Source organism: Lynx canadensis, chromosome E1, assembly GCF_007474595.2.
Source record: "Lynx canadensis isolate LIC74 chromosome E1, mLynCan4.pri.v2, whole genome shotgun sequence".
In the NCBI taxonomy this organism is placed as follows: Eukaryota; Metazoa; Chordata; class Mammalia; order Carnivora; family Felidae; genus Lynx; species Lynx canadensis.
Window position 1 is genome coordinate 55,301,312 of NC_044316.2, and position 20,567 is coordinate 55,321,878.

Consider the following 20,567-nt stretch of genomic DNA (forward strand, 5'->3'; position numbering starts at 1 on the left):
AAGAAATGCAAACCAGGACCCCAGGGCTCGGGGACAGGGCGCCGGGCTGGGGAAGGGGTGGAAAAAGGCCCCTGGCCCCAAGGATGTCAAACTCACCAGGCCCAGAGGCAAGTTAACACTGGTTTATCTGTCCAATAACATGGCTGACCTGGCAGAGCCAGGCAGGAGCAGTAGCAGGCTCAGGCAGAGGTGTCAAAGAGGCGCTCGATCATGTCGCCCACCTGTTCCACGCGGTACTTGATGTACTTCTCAGGGTTCTTGGTGAAGGGCACGCTGCCATACCTGACCAGGCACTGAGGTCAGGAGGCAGGCTAGCAACCCCCCAGGTCGGTCTCAACCTAAGGCACTCCTGACAGGGCGCCCCTGAGTGACGTCCCCGTCTGCCCCCCAGCAAAGCCCAGGGCGCCGGCTCTGCCACCCACACCCCCCAGCCCCTCCGTGGTTTTTTGGAAGGAGAGCAGAGACCCAGCGAGGGGGAGCGAGGGGCGTAGGGCTGGGAAGGTGGGGACCGGAGGGCTCACCTGTGCAGAAAGGCCCCATAGGTCTCCCTGACGATGTTTTTCTGAGCTTGGCGAATCTTGTCTCTCTGCTCCGTGTCAGGAATAGCCCAGGCCTTCTGGATTTTGCACAATTCTTCAAGGCCATCGTTGAAGCCCTGGCCAGCAAAAAGGTGGAAAGAGAAGCGACCCAAACACAAAGACTCTGGGTCTGTGTCCCCGCCACAGCAGCGGGAAGCAGTGGAGGGGGGAGGACCCCAGCTCACCTTGAACCGCTCCTTGATCATCTGCCGCTCCTTGTCCCTCAGCTGGGGGTGGCGAGAGAGGGCAGAGAAAGCGTCCCTCAGAGCAGAGCCGCCCTGCCCCTGGCTCCTTCCCCAGACACCTGAGCCCGGCCCTTTCTCCCGCTGCCCTTTGCTCGTCCCGGCGGGATGCTTGTCCGTTTTTCACCCAGAGACGTGACAAGTATCACATCTGCTGGACAACCCTTCCCAGCCCGGGCCTTCCACCCACCTTGACTCCTGGTTGGAATACAGGTAGATTCTTCTCAGCGATGTAGTCGGTCACCTTTAACCAGCTGCCAGGAGGGGAGAGAAGCAGAAGGCAGAGAAGGGACAGCTTCAGGCTGCTGCTGCTTCCCAGGGGCTGGTTTGGGGTGTGGGTGTGTGTGTGTGTGTGTGTGTGTGTTTAATGTTCATTCATATTTGAGAGACAGAGTGTAAGCTGTCAGCACAGAGTCCGAGGCAGGGCTTGAACCCACGAGCCGTAAAATCATGACCTGAGCCGGAGTCGGATGCTTAACTGACTGAGCCACCCAGGCGCCCCTGGTTTGTTTTGCTTTTTAAATCTCTTGACCTACTGAGTGGGGGGGAGGTCAGCAATCAATTGGGGTCACAACTAAGCAGAACACAACTGAGATTTTTCCTTGGAAAAAGAAAACGTTCGAGCTGCTTGCTTTTAAGAACAAGAAACGGAATTCAATACGTTGAACAGATACAACCAGCTACGCTCACATCGATTTCACGGAGCATAAGGGTGGAGAAGCAGATGAGAAAGAAAGGAGGAAGCAGAGGACAAAGGAAGGAGGGAGACCGCTCACGGAAAGAAACGCGCAAAAGGAGACCCGCAACCCCAAGAGGAGCAGGGAGGAGGAGCAGAAGGGGTGCCGCAGAGCGAGGCTCCGCCAGTTGAAGAGCTCTCGCAAACTCGCAAACTCGCTCTTTGCCTGGCCTCACACCCCCTTTCGATCCTTCTTAGCCTGCAGCCCTGGCAGCCCACCCTCCGGGGAGGCTGGCCACAGCAGCCCCGAGGACAAGGGCTGCGGTAGGGGAGGCGGCTTCCCTCTCCACCCTGCCAGTGTGGTTAAATAGCAAGTGGCGGACTGGGACTGGGTCCACAGGGGAGCGCGTCCCCGTGACTGACCCCACTCCGCCTGAAGCTCGGATAGGAAGAGGGGGTGAGGGGAGGGCGCGGGGGGGGGGGGCCACCTGCGCTGGTAGGTCTGGATCTGCTGCTCGATGTGCTCCCGGTAGGAGCGCTCGGCAGTCTTCTGGGTCACGGCCACCAGCTGGATCAGCTCGGATCTGGGGCAGGAGCAGGGAGAGAGCAGAGGGGACGGGATCAGCTCTCAGGGCCCAAAGGTGGCCGGCCTCCGCGGCAGCACCGGTGGGGCGTGTCTCACACCACTCCAGGTCCTGGGGCCACAAGGGGTAAGGCCCTGCCTCCCCGCCTGTCCAGGCAGAGGGCACAGGCTGCCCCACGAGGGTGGGCAGGGGACCGGGGAGAGATATACACCGGCACCTGCCGCCACTCACTTCTCCAGGGCCTTGAGGATGTAGTTGTAGTTGTTGTGCAGGAAGATGGCGCTCAGAGCCGGGTCCTCATACACCTTGGACTTGCTCAGCAAGTTCAACTGCAGGTTGCCCAGGACTTTACCTGCACAGGGAAGGACGTGGCTACATCCACCATGGCAGTCTGACCAAAACGACCCAACCCCTGGGCCGCGAACCGGCTCCTACCCCTCGTCCTTGTCCCTCCCAACTCCAGACTCCACAAGCGTCGGGGGCCCCCTGCCCGCCCGGCGCCTCTGCCCCTAAATCGGAGGTTGGGTTACGATCCCAAAGGCCAAGGGTGCCCAGGAGTGGACCGGCAGTAGCAGGACAGCACGAAAGAAGGAAGAGGTGGCGGATATGGGGGCGGGGGGCTCCTGGCCGGCCAGACCGCACTCACAGATATACGTGCTCAGCAGGCGCTTGCTGAACTCAGAGCTGTAGCTGGTGGCTGAGGAACTGGTCTCTGGGAGAGGAGAAGGGCAGTTACTGCACTGGTGGCAGCAGCCAGGACCCTCTCCGGCCTTCCCTCGGCCCCAGGAGCCACTGTGGAAACCCTGGGAGGGGCCCCGAGCCTTCCTCGGGTAGACTGGGTGTGGAGGCGCTCGGGGCAGAGCTGGGTGTCTGCGCAGCCGCTGGGCTCCTGCCTGCTGCAGGGAGCCCTCCCTCAGACTCTTCCTGGAGCCCAGGGCCAGCCCCTCTGCGGTGACAGGGTGGCGTGGTGAACGAGTTGGACTGTGATCAGCAGGAAGGCTGGCAGGACAGGAGTGGGACACCCCGTGCCCCCCCAGCCCCGACTCATGCTGGGTGCTGTCTACAAAGCCCACCTATCCCATTTGTGGGCTCCCCACGGCCTCTGCCCCTTCTCCCCCACTTCCCACAACCCCCTCTACCCGGCCCCTCTGAACAAGCAGAAGGCCAAGGGGGAGGGGGGGTGGACAGGGAGGGAGGGGGCGCACAGGTGCTGGGCTAGCCTGGAGGGGGCACTCAGGGTGTCGCTTGAATAAGCTCAGGGACAGAAAGTGGCCCTGTGGGGAGCTGAGACCATTAGGAGTGCCCCGAAGACACCCATGTCCCCTCCGACCCCCGCTCCCCAGTAGGTCCTGAGTCTGTCCAGGGGCCTCTGTCCCCCATGGGGCTACACAGGGGCAGGATGGTGCTGCTTACCTCGGGGGTCTAAAGGAATATTGTATGTGTCCCCGAGAACTACGGAGTGAAAGGCAGTGCACTCAGAGGGGGAGGGGGAGAGACAAAGAAGGAAGAAAGACGCAAAGTGCAAACACAGGTTAGAAACCGTGTCCCCAAGTCAAGCAGACCCCTCCCCGTGACAGCCAGAACACAGACACTGGACCCCTGAAGGCAAGGGAGCATGCAGCGAAGTGGGGGTCCGGAGAACTGCAGGCCAGAGGCCGCTCCTGGCTCCTCGCCCCGAAAACGGACAGAGGGGGAGGGCCCGGGGGCCCCAACACATCGGGTTGGTTCTTGGTGCTCAGAAACGCCAACCTCCCCAGCTCCAGTGCCAGGGCAGTGATCAGCGGGTAGACACCAGGCCGGCCCTGAGACTCCAGCCCACGGAACGGTCAGCTGTGTGGGACTAACTGGGAGGACAGGCGAACACAAAAGCAGGTGGAGAAATGCGGAAGGAGGGGCGAGCCAGGCAGGGCATCTCCGACCCAGGGAGTGCCACTCTCCAGAGCCAGGAGGGCAGAAGGAGCAAGAAGGGGGGGAGGCTGGGACAGGAAAGGCACAGTCAAACCCCACTCCACAGGGCTGGAGGAAATCTCTTTCGGAGGTGGCCGGTAACCCCTGTGTTTCCAGACAGAGGGAGGAGTGGGGTATGGGGTAGGGGGCCCCACTGGGAGGTACCGAGTACCTTGGGAGGCCAGCATGGCACCAGCCGTCTCCTGGAAGTCCAGGAGCTGCTGTAGGAAGAGGATGGCCTGTGTGGGGAGGAAAGAAGGTCAAGGGCAGGACCTAAAGGTCAGATTACCTCCCAAAGGCATCCCTTCTGACCATTCCAGGGCAAATGCAGGGCCAGGGGTCTGCCCAGGGAATAGGGTGGTCGCAAGCCTCCTGCCCTGAATGAACTAGTCTACTGGAGACGCCAAGTACTTTGCCATGCATCCTGCCACCAGCATGCAGCTCTGGGCCACCCTAGGCCCCCTTCCCTCTCCAGGCGACCTGGGGCAGCACCTACGTTGCTCGTGAGCTCATGCACGGTGCCATCCTTGGGCATGTTGTATTCCTTGTCCGGGTCATTCTGTGGAAAAAACAGCCCAACTTCCAGAACCTGCTCCCAAGGCCTCGCCTCCCTCCCCACCCTGCCCCCAGGCCCCAGGCGGCCCGCTCTTGGTGCCACCTCCTGGCAGACAGGTGTCAGCACACCCATCAGACACAAAGACGAGCAAGACGGGACAGGACAAGTGGGGCAGGAGCTTCACCCCTTGGGGGCTCAGGAGCCCCCTGGGAGAGAAAGGGAGGCCAGTGGGTGCTGACAGGAAGCAGGCCCCTGGTGGTCCTGCCCACAGCCCCTAGGGCAGCGGCAGCAGCAGCGGAGAGCAGAGAGCACCTTGATGTTGTCAGCAAAGTCTTCCAGTGCCTTGGCTCCCACGGTCTCCATGGAGGTGATGAGGCCGGCCAGCTTATTCTTGGTGCTGGCGGCCGTTCCCTAAGGACGCAAACACAGAGCAGTGGAACCCAGCTCCTTGCCAGCTGTTTCCCTGCCCCTCACCCCAGGGCCTCCCCTCTTGTCCGGTCACCCCGTGAGTGTCTCCATGTGCCCAGGGCCCCTCTGAAGCTGCTTCCACTCACCCTGCGAGCAGAGGTGTTAGGGCGGAGAAGGCGGCTCCCTCGGGAGACTGTGCCAGGCGGCAGGATCCCTCCTCCCCATGTCCCCAGGGGGTTTCCTACCCGCATACCTGGAGCACTTGGTCAAACTCGGGCTTGGTCTGCTTGAGGTGCCGCAGGATGGGGAAGACGGTGAGCACGGCAGAGAAGTCGTGCCGGATGATGGCTTTCCGGGCAGCAGACACGATGTTCTCTCCTTCCAGCATCAGCCCATCCAGTGCATCCTGAGAGAGTGGGGCGAGGGCACAGCTCACAGAGGCGCAGGGAGGTGAGAGCTGGCTCCCAGGGGTGGTAAGGGCTCCCGGAGGGGGGTGGGGGAAGACGGCATGCCCCGCAGAGGCAGCCGGGAACGGGGAGGCGCCCCAGACGCGGTGGTGGCTACGATGAAGGCTACGGACGACAGATCTGGCCCAAACTCAAGCTTCTGCAGTGACAGCTTTTGCTGGGGCATCTGGTCAGGCCCCGGGAGCAGGGTGAGGCGGGGCAGAACCTGGATCAGGGAGTCAAAGGTCTTTTTCTGATGGTGCTCGGGGATGATGTCCATCAGCAGCTGGTACTCGCTCTGGGCCAGCTTGACGAAGGCGCTGACACAGTGAATGTAGGCGTCGGTCTCCACGTCCAGCGTGTCGTCTCTCCCTGGGGGGACAGCAGTGCCCCTGAGCGGCTGGTCTGGAGGCAGCCATTCTCCCTGCGGGGCGTTGGGGGGGGGGATGGGTCTCCCCAGCTCCTGGCCTGTAGCCCAGGCCAGCAGCACATGGGAAGGAGGTAGACCGTTCTAGCAGAAAGCTGAGAGGGCTCTAGCGGGCCTGACCGGTTCAAGGGGAAAAACGGGGCTGAATCCAGCCTTTGTCCTGGCTTCACTTTCAGCTCTGCCGGACAGTATTTATGTCCCAGAACATCAGGTACTCAAGGTGGCAGGGAGACGGATAAACGGATGCAGAGGCAAGAGCCCTAAATCAGCTTCCTGGCTAAGGTGCACCTGACCCCAGGACTGAGGATGGTACTAGAAAGAAGCCACCCAGCCAGGGTGGGTGAGCAGCAGTGCCCACCCGTCTGAGAAAATGCTGGGCCACTGAAGGCAGTTATCAGCCCAGCCAGACCTCCTGGAATGTCTCAGGCAGCGGTGGGCCATGGGCTATGAGACTAGCCGGCATGGGGTCAACCTTTGAGAAAAGGTGATGTGAGTCCCAGAAAGGGAGGGCTCCCTGCCGGTCAGCTGCCCCAGGAGGAGACCCGGCCCCGCTATTGGAGGCTGGGACAGGGGCACCTGCAGGCAACCTGGTCCTATCAGCAAACGAACGGGCTCCGAGTCAGAGCTTTGGAGCTGTTGTTGGAGTCAGATGTCAGGGCTCCCTGCCCTGCGGGGAGCCACCTTCCAAGTAGCAGCAACTTCTCCCCTTGGCCCAGGCCCTGAGAGCCAGGCATGCACTCCCATCTGGAGAGAGGCAAGGAGACCTAGTGCCCAAAAGACAGACTTGAGAGAGAGACAGAGAGGCAGATAGGCCTGGCTCATCCTCAGAGCAGAGCCCTCCTCGGCTGCCCTCGGGCTGGGCTGCAGTACTCACCAGCCAGCGGCCCGTGCTTGTCGTTCAGGGCCTCCGACAGGTGCTTAACTCGGAAATCATGCTCGTGACCTAGCGAGATGTCGGCCGCACAGACGCGAGCAGCGTTTATCCGGGGGCCGGGTGGGCTGCCCCTCGGGGCCAGGGAAGAAGCCCTCCATCTCCCGGGTGGGGTGTGAGATGGGGTGCAGGGGAAGGGGCGCCGGAGTGGGCTCTGAGCCCTTCCTCTGCCTGGGACCATGTTGGGAACAGCCGTTTCAAGCCTGACTTGCAGTGCCCCAGACAGTCCTTGAGAGCTGCTTCTCCAAGCCCTGAGGCCAGAGAAAGCCTACGGGACCACCAAGCTCTGAAGAGCTTCTGACAGCTGCAGAGGGTCTGATGCTTGGCCCCAGGGGGTTTATCGACCTCACCCTATCAGGGAGAGAGACTCAGCTAGAGAAATGTCACTGCGGTGTGAATGGGCCAGCCTTCTTTTGTTTCCCAGGGTTATTCTTTCAAAGGAGGGTCAGGTCCACCAGGGCAGGGCTGTCCTTCCTCTGACAGGAGACAAGGAGGGACATGACCTACAGGCTGCCCATCCCCCTTGTGGCTCTCACTCCACTTTCTAAAGCTGGGGAAGGAGGGGGTGGCCCGGAGGCCTAGGCCAGCTTGGTCCTGCCACTGCTGGTCTGAGCGTGAAAGGGCTGCCCATGACAAAGAACTTGCTCTGAGTTCAAATAGGAGACAAGGACAGAGACAGGGAGGGGAGGGAGTAGGAAGCCTCAGGGAGGGCAGAGCTGCCGGCAGCCAGACAGGACCAGGCCAGAGGCCGTGAAAGGTGCCCCTGGGCCAGCTGGAACAAGAGGCACCAGGGACTTGCTGTTCCCGCCCCCTGCTTCCCTCTCCAGGACTCTCCCGCGACCCTCCTGGGGGCTTGGAGGCTCTGCCCTGCCACGAGAGTGGACACATGGTGGAGGAGGAGGGAACAGGAGAGGAACACGGAGTGATTACCTTCCAGAGGAATGAGGTTAGAGCCCCCCTTTTTCCCATCTAGACCATGCTGGGAATACTGTTTCAGAAGGTTCTGAGCCTTACGGATCGTCCCTGTCACCAGAGCCACACAGAGAGGAGATAAGAGGACCTAGGAAATGAGTGAGAGAAAACAGCAGCAGCCCTCCACCTGCCCCCCGCCCTGAGCCCCACACCCGGACCCCCCGACAGTGAGCATGCCCACACGCCATCTCTCCAGCAGGCCCCTTCCCAGGACCACCGGAGACGCTGCAGATGGGCAGGAAGGAACAGACACGGGTCGCTCTCCACACGGGGCTCCTGATTCTGCTACTGACCCTCATCATTCTGGATCGAGTGCTTTTTAGAAAGTGCAGCAGGTGAAGGAGAGGAGATGGGCAAAGACCCATCAGGGGAAGCCAAAAATAAAAAACACTACTGAGTGGCATTTAAGTCAGAATAAACCAGGGCTCAGGACGGAGGAGTTGGTGACAAGGCTCTCACACCCAGAGGGCACAGCCAGGTTGGCAAAGCCTGGGGACCCCTGGAGGCCAGCAGGCCCAAGGCCCGGCCTGAAACCCCAGGCAGAGTCCCCGGCCCCAGGCATGCTCAGTGTTGGGATGTGGCTAAACAGAGGTCAACAGAAAACAGAACCCGGGAGTTGGTGAGACAGCACTGAGCTTCCTGGGACAGCAATGCCCAAGACGGAAGGCTTGGAGACCCTGAGGCAGCCTGGCCCCGTGCACCAAAGCCACCTGAACCCCCAAAGCAATGGGAAAAAAACTCAGAAGCTAGGATGGGGGGGGGGGCGGTTAACAGAAGCCACGGCACAGAGCCAGAGGGAGGGCAGTAGAAAGGGTGCATGCTCTCGGCATCGGGGGAAAAAACAACAGTTAGTATCACAAGTGAAAACAACAACGAAAACAAAACTGCAGTGCCTACAGCCTCCAGGGTCAGCCACCTCTGCGGGAATGAGACATCTCAGGGCAGAAAATGCGGGCAAATGAAATAGCTTTTAAAATGGACGAGGACAGCTCCCTCGATGATGAAATGCACTGGGAGGGGGGACGAGGTCCTCGTAGCTAACTCTGGTCCATTTTCCCTGGAGACTCCTGTGTCCCCCCCCCCCACCCCCTCCCATGTCTCTGAACAGAGTGAGGCGGCTTGGGTCCTGGCAGCCCCCTCCCCAAAAAAGCTGGGGGAAAAGGAGCCTGGTCTGGAGTGGCTCATTTCTTTCTGTTTGTACCACATCACAATTAGCTACTAATGACCAGGTTCAGGGCCTCAGCTCAGCATCTGTCTCCCTGTGCTCTCCCCATTCGGCAAGCGGTCCTGCTAATGAGCGAATCAGATTCCTGCCCCACAACAGACCAGGAACAGATGGGCTTGCAGACGGGCCTCGAGGAGTCTAGATAGCACGCTGCCATGGGTGTGGACGGGGGACACTGATCGGGCAGCCGCCAAACCCATCAGGCACCCAATTACCACAGAGACGCTGAGGCTGGTATTAAATTACCGACCCACTGAGGCCTCCCTGCTCCTCTCCTCTGAGCCAGGAATTGACGTCCCAGAGGCCTGATTCCCTAGTTTCCAACATGGGTCCTAACCTACTGGCGGCTGACAAGTCTGGAAACCCCACAGCAACTGCAGGGATCCTCACAGCCAGAGTTTGCTTCTGGGGCCCATAAGCCAAGGACAGATTAGACCCACTGTGAGCCCCGGCATGGCCAGCCAGCACTCTTGGGCCACTGCAGACCGGGTCCCGGGCCCCCCCCCCCCCCCGGCGTGGGCCTGTCAGAGAAGAGACAGGGGAAGAGAGCACAGACTGGCCGAGGCAGGCAGCCTCAGAGCCTCGAGGCCCCTGCCCAACCCACAAAGGCACGGGGATAGATTGAATGTGTGCAGGCAGCTGCAGCCCAGCGGGCTGGCTTAGCACAGTCACTGTTTGGAGCCGGTTTTCTAGGTGACCGCCGGGACAGTCACCCTGGCGGGGAGAAGGCGGCGCACTTCCTGCCGGGGCCACCAGGCCCAGCTTCCCCAGCCCTCTGCTCACTTGGGCCCTGAGGGGCATGGGCAGGTCGGGAAGGAACGCCCTACACACAGCCTGCTGTCACGAGACGGGGGGTGGGGTCCCCCAGGTCCCCCAGGCCACACAGGGCACGTGCCTGCCGCCGCAGCTCGGCAGTGTGGGCTAAGGTGGAAGAGGCCCCTGGTTTCACGAGCTTTCTCTCCCTGGTGCTGGTCACGGCAGCCCCTCGCCCTGCGATATCCTAGCCTCTCTTTCAGCCGAGGGCTGCAGCTCTCGGCAGCCTGACACAGCCAGGCTTGCCAAGCTGCGGCTGGCACGTGGGGACGTTTCACCTGGAGCACGGAGCCTCGGTGGACGGGGCTCACTAGGTGGGTAGACACCTGCTCTCTGCACTGGGTACCTACGGTCAGGGGTCACCGTGAAGACAGGCTCTGGAGGACCAACACTGCTAACCCCAGGGCGGCCGAAAGCAAGGCAGGTCCCACGCAGCCTTCCGGCTGGGGCGGGGGCTCACCTGGCCTCTTGGTGGGCTTCTTGGTGGGCGTGTCTTTCCTCTTGTTGGGGATAGCAGGGGAGTAGGGCACCCCAGAGGAACAACTGCTCTTCCGGAAGTGTTCCTTCAGGCCCTTGAGGGAGCGGTCTAGCTGGCTGGAGCGAATTTGGTAGTAGACATTCATGAAATCTGGGGAGAGACGGGGTGACAGCGCTATGGCAGGTCCCTGCCTCTGCCCTGCCATGGGACCCTCTCTCCCACCTCCATATGCAGTGTGCAGGGCAACAACAGAGCCCACTGTTTCTGCCCGCTAACCCCTTTGTAGCACCTGCTGTGGCTCCCAGCGACCCACATAGCCTGATCCCAAATCAGGCTGTTTTTAATTTTTTTTTTTAACGTTTATTTATTTTTGAAGGAGAGAGAGACAGAGCGTGAGTGGGGGAGGGGCAGAGAGAGAGGGAGACACAGAATCCGAAGCAGGCTCCGGGCTCTGAGCTGTCAGCACAGAGCCCGACGCGGGGCCCGAACTCACGAACCATGAGATCAACACCTGAGCCGAAGTCGGACGCCCAGCTGACTGAGCCACCCAGGCACCCCACCAGGCTGTCTTTAGAAAAGGAAAATATCCCCCAGAAAAACTGATGATTACGTTTCAAAGCTACGTTTTTTTTAGATAAAAAATAGAAAACTAACATCCAGATTCACCTTGGTAAGGGGACAAAGGACGTGAGCAATTGACAGGAGGCAAAGAGGCAACGGAATGTCTTGGTGAAGGAAAAACACGCTCTATCTTTAGCTGTTAATGAGGTGCAAATTAAAAAAAAAGGACTGTGACAGCCCTAGATGAGATAAATGAAGTTAATGAAGACGAAAGAGCCATGGGACCGTCGTGGGACTGTCAACTGGCCCCACTGACCTGGAGAGGAGCTCACAATGGCAGAAGGTTACAGATCTGTTTGGGCACTTCTATCCAATAATTGCGTCTTTGAGAAAACGCCCGAGAACTCCCTACCTAAGAAAAGCAATCCACACGAGTATGCTTACTGCAGCACCATTTATCAATACCAGAAAACGGGAACATCCAAAAACTCGAGTGAGCAAGGAAACACGCCACGGTACATTTCAGCAGGTCCCAACAAATGGGTCACGAGGAGCCCCGGTGTAAAAAATGGGCCAAAGCACAGAGGCTCTGGCTGAAGGGTGCTGAGGGGTCTGGAGGCTATGCACTGGCCTCCATCTTCTCCCCAGAGAGCCCCTAAAAATGCCCCGCCGACCCCGAGGCCCCCCAAAGTGCAGCTTATGAGCCATGATGGGTTCACAAGGTAACCACCTGTAGCCCTGAGACCTGTCACCACGCAGTCCGTGAAGGAAGGAGAGGGTAACAGTAATGCACACTGACAGCTGGTGTGTGCATATGCTAACAAATAGAAGGAGGGTTTGGGGGGGGCTAAAAAACCTTAAAATTGAATATTCGTTGGAGTTTTTGTTTTCTAAAATTTTTGCTTGACTCAAGTTTTTTTTTTTTTTTTTAAATTCTAGGACCGGCTAAAGAAATGATGTTACCACCATACCGCAGAACATATGCAACTGTTAAAAAGGACAAAGGCTTTCTGCACTACTTGAAGTCTTTGTGACTGGGGGGCGCCTGGGTGGCTTAGTCAGTTAAACGTCTGACTTCGGCTCAGGTCACGATCTTGCAGTTCACGGGTTTGAGCCTCGCACTGGGCTCTGCACTGACCGCGTGGCGGAGCCTGCCTCAGCTCCTGTCTCCCTCTCTCTCAAAAATAAATAAACATCGGGGCGCCTGGGTGGCGCAATCGGTTGAGTGTCCGACCCTTGGTTTCGGCTCAGGTCATGATCTCGCGGTTCATGAGCTCAAGTCCCGTGCGTTGACAGGGCAGACCCTGCTTGGGATTCTCTCCCTCTCTCTGCCCCTACACCACTTGCTCGCTCGCTCTCTCTCTTTGAATAAATAAGTAAACTTTAAAAAAATAAATAAACATCGGAATCTTCATAACTAATCAAAAAAGTAAAGAAATAGGAGATTAAGGTATATAAAGAAAAGCCTGAATTTGGCTACATTCACAATTTGACACGTAAACTGTAGATCATTGCTCATGTGTGATTTCCTACTAACCTCCTTTTTATTAAAAAAACAACAAAATCCAGATGGATTAAAGAAATAAACGGGGAAAAAAAAAATCCCACTCCGTCTGGCCTTGTCACCTGGGCCCTCTCACCTTGGTTGCGGCCGTATTCCACCAGCCAGCGGGAGATGCGGATCACATCCTGGAGCACTCCCTCGGGAAGGTGCTCCAGGGGCACCTCCTCCTGGACCTCCAGCTCGTCCTCACCGCTGATCAGATCCAGGATGAGCACAGGGGAGACAACCTTACTGTGCCTGGTCATCAGGCTGCGGAACTCGGACTCCAGAGACTCCTTCCCCCGCTCAAACAGCAGTTTCTAGGGGGACAAGGGAAGGAAGGAAGGGAGAGGGTTTGAGGCTGCTTCGGCATTCAGCTGGCCCCTCCTCTGCCTTCACTTCCTTTAACCCCGAGAAGAAAGACCATGAAGCTCCCCCTTGCTTATGTCTTTGCCTCGTGTTCTCTCAAAGTGTAATTTCACGGGTGAAACTCAAAAGTTTTATAAGATACAGGTGCTTCGCAAATATTGGCTGACTGTTTTCTCACTGAGCCATTAATGTGTCCTCTTGTCAGAAAATGGTTTGCAGGGGCGCCTGGGTGGCTCAGCCGGTTAAGCATCCAACTCTGAATCTCGGCTCAGGTCACAATCTCACGGGTTCATGAGTTCGAGCCCTGCATCAGGCTACGCACTGTCAGTGCAGAGCCTGTTTGGGACTCTCTCTCCTCCCTCTCTCTTTGGCCCTCCCCCGCTTGCGTTCTCTCAGAATAAGTAAATTAAAAAAAAAAAAAAAGAAGAAGAAAATGGTTTGCAAAAGAAAAAATAGATCAATTGAACAATGTCAAACGAAAAACTTCTGGGCTGCAAAGGACACCATCAAAAAAGTGGAAAAACAACCCACAGGATGAGAGAAAACATCTGCAAATTGTATATCTGATAAGGAACAGATATCCAGAACATCCAAGAGAAGAGAAAACATGTGTCCACACAAAGAGTGTACATGAGGGTTCACAGTAATGCTACTCATAATAGCCAAAAAATGGAGAGTCCATCAAGTGGAGAACGGAGAACCAGAAGAATGTGGGCCATCCACACAATTCGGTATTATTCAGCCATACCCAGGACTGAACACTGACATACAACACTATGTGCGTGAACCTTGAAAACATTATGCTAAGTGAAAGGCAGACACAAAAGGTCACATATTGGGGCGCCTGGGTGGCGCAGTCGGTTAAGCGTCCGACTTCAGCCAGGTCACGATCTCGCGGTCCGTGAGTTCGAGCCCCGCGTCGGGCTCTGGGCTGATGGCTCAGAGCCTGGAGCCTGTTTCCGATTCTGTGTCTCCCTCTCTCTCTGCCCCTCCCCCGTTCATGCTCTGTCTCTCTCTGTCCCAAAAATAAATAAACGTTGAAAAAAAAAAATTAAAAAAAAAAAAAAAAGGTCACATATTATACGACCCTATTCACATCAGAAGCCTGGAAGAGACAAATCTGGGGAAAGAGAGCACAGACCAGTGACTCGCAGAAGCTGGGTGAACGGGAAGAGGGGTGGAGGGGCATGGCCGCCAGTGGGTTCGGGGTTCCTGTTCGGGTGATCAAAGTGTTCTCAAATCGGTCCCAGGGACGTCGTGCAACTCTGTGATTATACTAGAACCAGTGAACTGCATACTTTAAGTGAGCAAACGTTATGGTATGCGAACTGTATCTCAATAAAGATGTTTCAAAAACGAGAGAGGAGGGGCACCTGGGTGGCTCAGTCGGGTGGGCATCCGACTTTGGCTCAGGTCATAATCTCGTGGTTTGTGGGTTCGAGCCCTGCATTGGGCTCTGTGCTGACAGCTCAGAGCCGGGAGCCTGCTTCGGATTCTGTGTCTCCCTCTCTCTCTGCCCTTCCCCTGCTCATGCTCTGTCTCTCTCTCAAAAATAAGAAACATTAAAAAAAAATTTAATGGCAAATTTTATATTATGTATTTTTTTTTTTTTTACCATAGCAGAAAAAACACAAATGCATGTATAAAGATCAAATGTTAAATTTATGGGGCGCCTGGGTGGCTCCGTTGGTTGAACACCCGACTCTTGATTTTGGCTCAGGTCATGATCCCAAGGTCGTGGCAGCGAGCCCTGCATTGGGCTCCTTGCTGAGCACGGAGCCTGCTTAAGATTCTCTCTCCCCCTCTCCTTCTCCCCCTCTCCCCAACTTGCATTTGCGCACTCTCTCTCTCTAATAAAAAAATAAGTACAAGAATAAAACATATTTATATTTGATATGTAATTTACAGTTCAAATTATAAAAACGTACTAAAAATGTGTTATCTACAATTCCTGACGCAGAAATCTTAATGCCTACAGTATGCATATTGTATTACCTACTAGTGTTTCTTCCATACGTTCTCTTTTAAGCTGGTCCAGTGTCCCTCATGAGACCAGGACAGGGGCTGGTGTCCCCAAACCTCCCACATTAGCCCGCAGGCCCCTCACCACTTTGTTGAGCTCTGGGCTGTCTGGGCTATTGTCCTGGAAATACTCCACCGCCTTCTGAATCTTGGCCATGCTCCCCAGATACTCTTCCAGCCGGCCTGTGGGTCTGTGAAGGAGAAGAGGTGCATGAGCTCGGGCAGTGGAAGATGAAAAGGAACGACCATGTGAATGGTATTTGGAAGAGAAGAGAATTAGCACAGAGAATTCTAGGCTCAAATATTCAAGCCCTCCTTCCGAAAGCCTAGGGTCACTGGCCCAAGAGGTGTTAGCCATGTGACCCTCTGGCCCTAGCTCACCCCTCCCTGATGATTTTCTCAGTGTCACTGGCCACATGGTAGTAGCTGATGACATGGTCCAGGCAGGATAGAGTCTTCTCAACATTCTCCTGCAGCCGCTGCAGGTTCTCTGTCTGCTTGTGCACAGGGATGATGGAATTCTCCAGCTTCATAAGGCGGCTCTCAAAGGAGGACAGGATAGACACCTGCGGAGGGCAGCCCAGTCTCAGGACTCAGGGTTGTCCCCGGACTGCTTCTACCCACCCACGGGGTCTTTGGCATTTGCTGCCTTTTCTCTGGCTTTCTAGATAATAAAGTCCATGAGGGAAGGGAGAGGGCGTACTTGTTCACCACTGTACCCCCAGCACCCCCCCATGTGCAGAGCACAGAGGAGGCGGTCCAGATAAACTGGATGAAGTTTGATTTGAGGGCAGGCCAAGCATCAAATGAACTCCTTCTAAGGTAATCACCCCAGGATGGCTTCCCTTCCACCCTCTGAAGCCAAATCTCAATTTCACCTTCTCTCTGAAGCTTTCCTAGATTGAACGGGAAGTGGTTTCATACAGAGTAGCCTCCAATGCATTGCTCGTACCTTCAAAACCCTCTCTCTCTAAGGGCGAATCTCATTAAATAAGGACTAGAACTTTATGATTGTGTTACTTAACACATACCCAAGTTTGTATCTACTCAATTTGAGCTTTCCCAGTCTCTTCTAGAAATAAGGAAGGAAACTCGTATTTGTTGAACACCTATTGTAGACCAGGTACTATGCAAGATGCATTCCCATTGGCTCCTATGACCTTCACAGCCACTTTGGGAGGCTGGCATCGTCTCTTAGTAGACGAGTTAACTAAAGGTCAGAGTTACCTGTCAGGAGCCACACACACATAAGACGATCTGTCTGATTTCAAAGCTCCATCTACCCCTAAAGCCCTCTGAGGTGAAGGCTGAGTTTACTCTGCCTCCGAATCTCAGGCTAACCTGGTCCTCTGATCATCACTTGAATTGAGGATGACACAGGACCAGTACTACCCAGCCCACGTAAATCGGTCTCGCTAAATGACCAAGGAAGGGGGGAAGGAAGAATGGAGAGCTTGGACAGAAAGCCGAAAAGTCTGCGCCAGCAGGGGCCACGGCATCCCCAGTGAAGGGGCGGAAAAGGGGAAGAGAGCTAGATAAGACACCCACACTGTTGCTAGAGAAACCCTCACATTACCACCATCACCGCCCAGGCTCCAACCCCTGGCCTTCTGTACCGTTACCGCCAGGAAAAGGGCTCTCCCCCAGGGTCTGGAGACCTGTCTGGCCCTCCCGCCCGAGGGGTTACTCACCATGTTCTTGGTGAGCTGGTCGCTCTTCTCCAGGCTGTCTCTGATGAAGGACAGCGTCTCTTCCTCCTGGGGGAAGCGGGGGGAGGACATCTCAAGAAGCCGGAGGCTAAAGCAGACCATCGCGTCCAACCTCACGGCCTCGCCCCCAACCCCTTCTCCTCGCAGGGTGTGCTCCCTCCTAGCCCTGTCTCCTCCCTGAGTAGAAGCTCTGGCCCGGATCTCGGCCCCTTCCCTCACCTGCTTCAGCTTGTCCTCGATCTCCCGCCGCCGGGCGGACGCCTCCTGCGGGGGGATCATCGCCTCGGCCCAGCAGCTCCCACTCCCTTGTGCCTGGCCTCTGCGAGCCTTCTCGGCTCCCGTCTGTGCCACACCCACTTCCGCCTTTGGTCCCACCCCGGGGCGCGCTGGTGGTGCCATGTTGGGAGTGGCAGTCGGAACTGAGCTTGCGCGGAACTAAGTAACGGACGGGTGCAGGTGGCCATCTTGGGTGTGGCAAGGGCGGGTTGCCTGCCTTGTCCGAAAAGGTTCACAAGTGGCGTTGTATTGCGCGCCCGGCAGGACGGTGACAGCTCGTTTGCCGTTTTCGTATGCATGCTGACCCTTTGGACAAAGGCCGCTGGGGAAGACCACAAATTTGTTTCCCTAGACCGCATTTTATGTCCAGGCACCGATATCGCGTTCCCCGCAGACCGCAGCACGAAGCGTGTCACGCCGCAGGCCCCAATGTGTGGCCATTTAATGAACTAGGGGCTTGCGTAGTGGCTTCTATCTTCGTTCCTACAGTATGCAAACTTTATGGAGCGGGCCGTGTGTGCAAGCCCCGGACTGGGAGCTGGGGACAGAGTGATCGCTCATGACCCGGGTGTCAGCGATAACCATAATCCTGGCTTGTGTGGGGCCGGCCAAATTCCAAGCCGCACCCTACAGCAGCAGTTTTGGAGAGAGCTCTGGTTTTATTTGTTGGGGGCGGGGAGGGGGGGGGAGGGGGTTAGGAAGGAATCAGGCTGCGGGTAGAGAAGGGTCTTCTGCTGGGAGCTTACCTAGATCGGGAAAAGGTACAAGGGGGAAGGCTGAAAGATCCGAAACCTGCCTGAGGGATTGAGGCCCAGCATCTTAACTATTATCAGTTAGGGAAAGATGGGCGCCTGTCTGCAGGGATTCAGACCCACAGGGAGCATTTTTCACAGAGGCTTTGGGGCAGTGAGATAAGGCTTGGAAGGCTGGCAGGGCCCCTTCTCCAGAGTTCCAAAACATCCTAACTCCTCTGCCCAGAACTTCCACTAACCACAGCTGCAGGGGCCCTGCGTTCAAGGTCCCTGCAGAGCGCTGGATGTTCTGTATTCACAAGACTCAGCTCCTGCAAAACCTAATGTCACTCCTTCCTCCATCCCTTCCCTGCCCACCCTCCCCTAATCCTTGGGGAGGTAAATGGCTGTGTGGTTTTCCTGCGTTCCTCTACGGACTCAGCATCCAGGCGGAAGGGGACAGACAACAAGGCATGTACTGGTGGGTGAGAATATTTCAGGATACCAAGCCATAGCATCCCCAAGGTCACCCCAGGACCCACCACATCAAAGAGGAGGGAGGACAAGATGGGACCAAGAGCCCAGAGAGGGATTGGGCAGCACTTCCACTGGGGCAGGAGGACAGTTACAAAAGTGGCATTGAAGGAAATCTCCATGAAGCACAGCCCCCTTGCAGATGGGGCAGATAAGAAAACAGATTCATTGTGGAAGGGCACCTGGGATGATTTCACCGAGGTAGTCGTCATGCAATCCTAAGAACTACGTAACGGGGAAAGTTTAAACAGTGAGGTGCCACGGTACAGAATGAAGGCCAGGAGGGCTACCGTGGAAAAGGCTTTGAGCTCAGCGGAGCAGCCCAGAGGGGCTCCTTCAGCACCTACTTCTCTGAACAGTTCCTAGCCCACAGGAGATGCTCAGTGGGCTCCACTGACCTCCATGCTCCAGATAACCTCATGCTCTGGAAGTCTTAAGATCCCTGTGGTTGTGAACAAATACCTTGAACTTTGTAAGGTACCATTGCATTTTTGCAAATAGGTTACAGGTGTATATGCTTTTTTGTATTTTCTCAAATCTCCCTAAGTGTACTTTGGTAGCCAGCTATCCTGTACTGAGAGCCCTCTGTTTGCCCATCTCTGTGACAAATACCATCCTGACTCCTTATCTCATCTAATCCTCACAATAAACTTACAAGTCAGGCACAGCTGTTGTCTCCCTTCTGCAGATGAGAGAGGTCAGGTGCACTAAGTCAACACAGCTGGCTGGGAGCGGGGGCAGCTGAGGCGGCTCCCTGCCTCTGCACCGCTGGGTGGCTCAGGAGTGTTGTTTGTTGCCACGCGAAACCGCCAATCTGATTTTCGAGAAAATCCATTGTAAAAAGGAGGTTATGTTTATGACAACCATATCTAGTAAAAGTAGACAGAATGAAAGACGAGTTTAAATCATTCTCAGCCCAATGTCAGGCGTGTGTTGACAAGCAAACAGTGATTCAGTGAAAGCTGTAATTCACCAGCTATAGTCGGCATGAGCTGCTTTGGCAAAAGGAGCGAGTGGTGTTTTGTTTGGTTACAGACTCAGAAGCCTTGCTTTTCATTCGGAAATTTGTGCGGAACACAAAGGGGGCAATCACAGCCAAGCCCCCCCCCCCCGGCCCCCGTCCACTCAGAGACTCTCTTTCCAGAAGGAAGGAGGGTGGAAGAGCCCTCTCTCCCTCAACAGTGTGTTCTTTAGTTTGGTAGCTTCCTAATTCCAGACTTTGTGCTCTCCCTGAGGAACCAGGTGTAGAATTCCTCCAAACCAATGTTTCCTGGCCCTGTAGTGATACTGAACTTGTGTGTGCCAGGAACTACACGGCTGGCCTTACAGACATTGAAAATATGGTTGATGAGCTGCAAGAAAGACTTCAGGAAAACACAAAGTACTAAAATGGTAAGCAGAGTAGATGGGTGATTCCGTTTCTCTAGTTTCGAAACACAATGAGTTTAAATTACTTTTCTATTAAAACACTTCTAAGAAAACAAATTTTCCTTTTTTCAGTAATGATCAAAAATAGCCTGTCTCGGGGTGCCTGGCTGGCTCAGTCAGGAGAGCATATGACTCTTGATCTCAGGTTGTAAGTTTGAGCCCCATGGTGGATATGGAACCTACTTTAAAAAAAAAGGGGGGGGGGGGGCGCGCCTGGGTGGCTCAGTCGGTTGAGCGTCCACCTTCGGCTCAGGTCATGATCTCACAGCTCCTGGGTTCGAGCCCTGTGTCGGGCTCTGTGCTGACAGCTCAGAGCCTGGAGCCTGTTTCAGATTCTGTGTCTCCCTCTCTCTGACCCTCCCCCGTTCATGCTTTGTCTCTCTCTGTCTCAAAAATAAATAAACGGTAAAAAAAAATTCAAAAAAAAAATAAATAAAAATAAAAATAAAAAAATAAAATAAAATAAAAAAAGGGGGGGCGCCTGGGTGGCTCAGTCGGTTGAGCGTCCACCTTCGGCTCAGGTCATGATCTCACAGCTCCTGGGTTCGAGCCCTGTGTCGGGCTCTGTGCTGACAGCTCAGAGCCTGGAGCCTGCTTCAGATTCTGTGTCTCCTTCTCTCTCTGCCCTTCCCCCACTTGTACTCTGTCTCTCTCTGTCTCTCAAAAATAAATAAACATTTCAAAAAACTGAAAAACAAAACAAAAACAAAGAAGTGAAAAATGCAAATGCTATCCCATTAAACATCCTTTCCTGTGGCCTGTATCTTCATACAACCTCCATCATCTTTCAATATCAGTATCAGAGATTTCCCACCTCCTTTGCATAGTATTTCACTGAAGAGATACATTATAGCAAAGCCGTCCTCCACTAGTGGGCACTTGGGTTGTTTCCAGGTTTTTGCTGTTGGAGACTGCCCCTTACATAGGTGGCTCATACATCCTGCACAGACCACCCCTATATACAGATATCTACACATTCCTAAGTTGAACCATATACTTTAAAATTTTTTTAATGTTTTATTTTTGAGAGAGAGAGAGAGAGAGAGAAAGAGAGAGACAGAGTACACATGGCTGAGGGGCAAAGACAGAGGGAGACACGGAATCTGAAGCA

At 55.6% G+C, this 20,567-nt stretch overlaps 1 protein-coding gene across 8 annotated transcripts; it reads right to left on the minus strand.

Moving 5' to 3' along the window:
- Positions 1–107: 107 nt before the first annotated feature.
- Positions 108–16,825, minus strand: EXOC7 (exocyst complex component 7). Of its 8 annotated transcripts, XM_030295078.1 has the most exons (21): positions 16,707–16,815; positions 16,470–16,535; positions 15,160–15,344; positions 14,864–14,969; positions 12,485–12,707; positions 10,266–10,433; positions 7,726–7,818; positions 6,739–6,807; positions 5,664–5,809; positions 5,245–5,397; positions 4,896–4,994; positions 4,524–4,586; positions 4,200–4,266; positions 3,494–3,532; positions 2,727–2,792; positions 2,312–2,432; positions 1,985–2,080; positions 1,011–1,074; positions 764–805; positions 522–655; positions 108–282 (listed from the first exon to the last, which is right to left on the minus strand). In XM_030295078.1, exons 1-21 carry the CDS (start codon positions 16,764–16,766, stop codon positions 180–182), a joined length of 2,163 nt encoding a protein of 720 aa, XP_030150938.1. In that variant the 5' UTR covers positions 16,767–16,815; the 3' UTR covers positions 108–179. The 8 variants fall into 8 exon arrangements, with proteins under 8 accessions (XP_030150938.1, XP_030150940.1, XP_030150939.1 ...); XM_030295080.1 differs by lacking the exon at positions 6,739–6,807; XM_030295079.1 differs by lacking the exon at positions 3,494–3,532.
- Positions 16,826–20,567: the final 3,742 nt, after the last annotated feature.